Genomic DNA, 5,152 nt, shown 5'->3' with positions numbered 1-5,152 from the left:
GAATATTGGCTATTAAGCTTAACTGCTGGTCAAAATTACTTCGCGATGGTGGCGAACGAATCGGCGGTCTCAAGAAGTGGGTGAGAGAGGGATCTAGAAATGACTTTGGGTTTGAAACGAATATTTTTGTGTTCGTGGATAGCTCACACGGTAGAGCCACGCTCTCACCTGCCAGGCGGAGTTGTCGTACCAATAAGGTCGCAGGTTCAAACCCCACCACCGCCGCGAAAAAAATTTTTATTCTCTATTGTCTTCTGGCACTTTTCTACTCACTTCATATCTTACTGTAAGTACTTGCGTTATCAATTATTTAGTATATAAACAATAGAATTTACAGTGAAATCCACATAGAGTCAATACTTTTACTTTCTTACTAAACCATATAAATATTGTTTGTTCTTTTTCATTCTTTATACTGTATGTAATCGCTTTATTAATTAATTAGTCTATAAACAATTGAATTTACAGTGAAATCCAAATAGTCTTTTTTTACTTTCTTACTTATTCCTATTAACTCCACCTGTAGCATACAACTTCCACCACGGTTCTCCATCTGGGATGGTCTCTGGCTACCACCTTTGCCTCTCCCGACCCCCCCTCCCCCCCCCCCCCCCCCCCCCCCTCCCACACTTTTGTCCCTTTTTTGTTCCAAATTTAGCACCACATTATTGGTGAGCGTTCTCTCTGCTGCTGGCCTTGGGGATTCCATTCAAGCACTGTCCTTGTGATGGATGGGTCTCTTCTCAGGACGTGTCCAATCCATTTCCACTTTCTTAGTCATTTGGTTTTTGCAATGGGTGTCTGTTGAGCAATTGTCCTACCGATTGTGTTTAGGATTTGACACAGACAAATGTTAATAAAAAACCTCTAGCTTGTTCTCTAAAGGCTTTAGTCTGCTTCCAGGTTTCTGTGCCAACACTTTTAAAGTCACTGGGTGAGGTTCCTGACCTCTCATACTGTGTCTTCTATCCCTTAATATCTGTTTTCCAATTTGTTTTCTGTCTTTGTCTTGGAATGAGATTACTTGATTTTGTCCTGTGCCTTGGCTGGGAGGGAAACAGTCAAATGCATAGTTATTGTTTTGAGAGATTATATTTTCTTTCCTTGTAAATCATCTCTCTGTTATGTATTGTTATATTTGTTATTTTGAATGTATAATGTAAGCATTTGAGTGTATTCCTCTTAGTTGCATCTTGTGCTTGTGTCTGGATGAGACTTATAGGTTATCTCAAACCAAGTACACTGATGTTATGCTCTTGGAATCTACATCTGATCCCTTTTTGTTCAGTTACCTTTTCTTGGGAGCATTAATTATAATTCTAGAATTTGACTATCCCATTTTCTTCATTTTTACTGTTGCTGATATAACCTAAATATGTTGCAAGCGCCGTAAAACCCTTATAAGCTCTTTACTCACCTTCTCTCACCGTACTCAGGTGTAAAATGAGTACCTGGTCATTAACAGCATTGTCTTTGTCCGAAAAATTGTAATATTGCCTAACAGGTGTCATGTCCCGTCCTACATGTTAAATGTTGCTGTTGACCAGGGACCACTTGTAAAGTGCTTTGAGCACATTTAGTGGATATTGCGCTATATAAAGCTCAAATTTTTTATTTTTTTTTAAATTTTTAACTAAACAAATAAAGACAAAGTCAACACCTCTTGTTGGTCCCAAATTTTCTATTCTATATTTAAATGTGTTCCATTGATAGAGTCAATCTTGCTTACTGTTAACCAAACCTTCTGGTCCAGCTGTGTTGGTTTTATCAGGATTCCACTGTGTTTGTAAACCTCTGTCTCGTGCTGCTGAATCTCATCTTAATCACTCAACCCTAAAAACCGACTGTACCCGTAGTTTACCCATGTTACTTTTACCCCATGCCTATTTATTACATTTTTCTGAGACAAATTATAGGCGTAGTATCAAAGTTAATGTTTTTAGTTTATACGTGTTGGTGGTAGTTGAATAAAATTATCTATGTACATGCTCATTTTTAATACATTTTTTCCAATCTTGAAAAGTGGCAAAAATCTCTAGGAGTGAGTTAACTTTTGACCTTTATCACTAATAGCTCATAAGGACATGGATCTAATAAATGAATATCACATGTTTTCATTAATCCCAGATCTCTCTCGCTGTTCCCTCTGAGGATGGCATTGATATGTACGTGTCGACACAATATGCAGATATGAGTCAATGTGTAGCTGCTACTGTCATTGGCAAACCCATGAATTAGTAAGTATTAAAAGTTCACTTGTTTACGTGTTTAATGATGATAATGGTGATGATAATGGTGATAATGGTGATGATGATGATGATGGTGGTGACGCATAAGAGAGGTATGTTTTATAATGCAAATTTATGACTTGAGATGAAATAAACCTTTCAATAATAAATTTGTTCGATAAAGACTGTATATATTCATTAAAATCCACAGTTTATTCAGTTGTCTTTCTCCACAATGTCGTATTTCAGTATCAATGTGACTGTGCCTCGAATCGGGGGAGGATTTGGTGGCAAAACCTTTGACTGTGGACCGGCCACTGGTGCTGCTTCTCTTGCAGCATATCTCACAGGAAGGTGTGTAATCTCTCTCTCTTTCTCTCTGTCTCTGTCTCTCTCTCTCTCTCTCTCTCTCTCTCTCTCTCTCTCTCTCTCTCTCTCTCTCTCTCTCTCTCTCACTAGGCCATATAGCCTTTATGTCACACTTGTGTCAACATTAACAAGTAATTTGAAATTGTACCTGGAGCTTGACCTTCCTCACAACATAGACAAAAATGTTATCATCATATTTGATAATTTTGTGTTGTTATGTGGTCTTGTTGTATGACATTCATCCTGGGTTCAAGTCCCGCTCTAAGCAATTCCTACCTGAGTCCTTGTTAAAGGCTCCTAACTTACATGCTGTCAATATACTGAGATGTAAAATGAGTACCTGGCCGTTAACAGCATTGTCTCTGTCGGGAAAAAAATTGTGATATCGCCCAACAGGCATCATGTCTCATCCTACATGTTAAATGTTATTTTGACTAAAAAAAACCTTTGAGCGTGTTTAGTGGATGTTGCGCATTATAAATGCTCATTGGTTTGTTTATTTAAAAATCATATCTTGTTGTATCCATCAGACCAGTGCGAGTGGCCACATCCTTGTCCAATGTGATGACCATGAGTGGAAAGCGGCCACCCATTCTGAATAGATATAAAGTAAGATTCCTTTCAAAATGTATTTTATTTGAACAGTTTAGACATTTTGGGGGTCCCAATAGCTCAGTTGGTAGAGCTTTTGCTTCACACACAATGGGACCAAGATCGACCCCCGGTGCAGCTGAGATTTTTTTCCAACCCACGGCCACCGAGCAGTAAATGAGTAGCTGGCTCTATTAGATCTGGTGGAAAGTACTTTGCGATAGACTATCGTCCTATCTAAAGGGTACCAAACAATTGCTGCTGTCCGTTTCATGTTATAGAAATAAGGATAAATTCCAGCTCCATGGGCTCTGAAGGACTACTTTTTTTTAGACATTTTTGAATTTCAGTCACCATCAATTTGTAATGAATTTTTTAAAAATGGTGTATGATGTATACAGATCAATAACAATCCCATCTTGCCTCATGCCGCAACAAAGCACCTTTTCAACAAGAAACAATCACAGCAGGAAATTTACAAAACCACAGACAGACACTGATGCATACAAGTTCAGCTTCTTTCCTCGGACCATTGAGGACTGGAACAAATTACCAAACACAATGATCAACAGCTTATCCTTTTAGAGAGACACTGTGTTCTTAATTTTACATAATTTAGAACCGTAAATATCATTTGCATAATGGACAGAAATGTCCCATGCATCTAAAATATTGACAATTGGATTGGATTGGATGTGGATTGGCATGCACTTATTTGCAGGTCTTATAACTGAACGCAATTATGGGCTCTATTTAACATTGTTTTAATGGACAATAATTTGCATCGGTTTGAGAGTATTTTCATTACAACAATGATCCCATCAGCCCATGAGTTATCAGACCTTCAGACCTTCAGATAGTATATGTATGGATCCAGCAGTCCTTTTTACATTCTTCCCTGTTACTTCTGTTACTTTTACAAGAGGTGATTAATTAAAAATTTATATATCAAGGTGTAAAACTAAATTTAAACAAAATGCTATAGTTCATTGTATTGTTAACATTTAAAATGGCATTAAATTTGAAACATGTCACATGTATAAAACTTTGAAAGGGTTCATTGTCCAAGTTAGCCTTTTAGAAGGTAAAAATAAGGTAAGATAAAAAAGATTCTATTTTTTTAAAAATCAAAATCATTACAGTTGACATCAATGTAAATCAAACGTATAAATCTTTTGACATTAAAAAAATAAAAACCCAAAACAATCAAGCAACATAATCCAGCTTACAAGCATTGAGCCTTAGTTGCCTCGTGCAGTTTGTTTTTGAGGGTTTTATGTAGCTTGCGGCACATTTAGGTCATATCAGCACCAGTAAAAAAGGAGGAATATGGGATAGTCAAAAAATTCTAGAATTACAATTAAAACACCCAAGAAAAAGTAAGACAAAGGGGGATGGTTCAAATAGGGAACATATGTAGATTCCAAGAGCTCACTATCAGTGTACTTAGTTTGAAATCACATAAAAGTTTTATTCAGACACAAGCGTAGGTCCCCTCTAAGAGGAATACACTCAAATGTTTACAAATCATGATATTAAAAACAAAAATACAAGGGAGTATAATAGAAAAAGATTTACAAATAAAAAAAAAAATATATAATCTCTCACAAATATAACTATACATTTAACTAGATAAATGGGGATAGAAGTAGAAGAAACACGCAGTTATTTTTGGCAATCCATTACTTGTCTTTATTCTTCATTCTATTTATCTCTACCACGATCCATCCTCATTATTTGTTCCTGATAGGCTGGTGTAAATTCTGATGGGAAAATCCAAGCAATTGATATGGATTATTACATGGACGCTGGATGCAATGCCACTGCTGCAGGGGAACTGTTCATTCACTGGCTTAACATGGACCTTGGTGAGTGAATGATGAGATGTTAAGGAAAGCTTGATAATAATAATAATAATAATAATAATAATGATGATAACAATATTGATAAATAATGATAATGAT

The 5,152-nt window shown here is 36.5% G+C and overlaps 2 protein-coding genes across 2 annotated transcripts in view; both read left to right on the top strand.

Annotated features, from left to right (window-relative positions):
* LOC144973468 (core histone macro-H2A.1-like) overlaps positions 1 to 5,152 on the top strand; it is a 592,749-nt gene that overhangs the window by 121,904 nt on the left and 465,693 nt on the right. The window lies entirely within an intron of this gene.
* The window catches only part of LOC144973998 (uncharacterized), a 7,486-nt gene that overhangs the window by 1,795 nt on the left and 539 nt on the right, over positions 1 to 5,152 (top strand). Inside the window, exons 2-5 of the mRNA XM_078916887.1 lie at positions 2,128 to 2,237; positions 2,478 to 2,582; positions 3,128 to 3,206; positions 4,939 to 5,056. Coding sequence (XP_078773013.1) covers positions 2,128 to 2,237; positions 2,478 to 2,582; positions 3,128 to 3,206; positions 4,939 to 5,056 — 412 coding nt within the window. The remainder of the gene's footprint in view (positions 1 to 2,127; positions 2,238 to 2,477; positions 2,583 to 3,127; positions 3,207 to 4,938; positions 5,057 to 5,152) is intronic.

Source organism: Berghia stephanieae, chromosome 5 (genome assembly GCF_034508935.2).
Source record: "Berghia stephanieae isolate SIO BIC M18660-M18661 chromosome 5, UCSD_Bste_1.3, whole genome shotgun sequence".
NCBI lineage: Eukaryota > Metazoa > Mollusca > Gastropoda > Nudibranchia > Aeolidiidae > Berghia > Berghia stephanieae.
The sequence above is the reverse complement of the archived record's forward strand: the minus strand, read 5'-3'. Positions and strand labels throughout refer to the sequence as shown.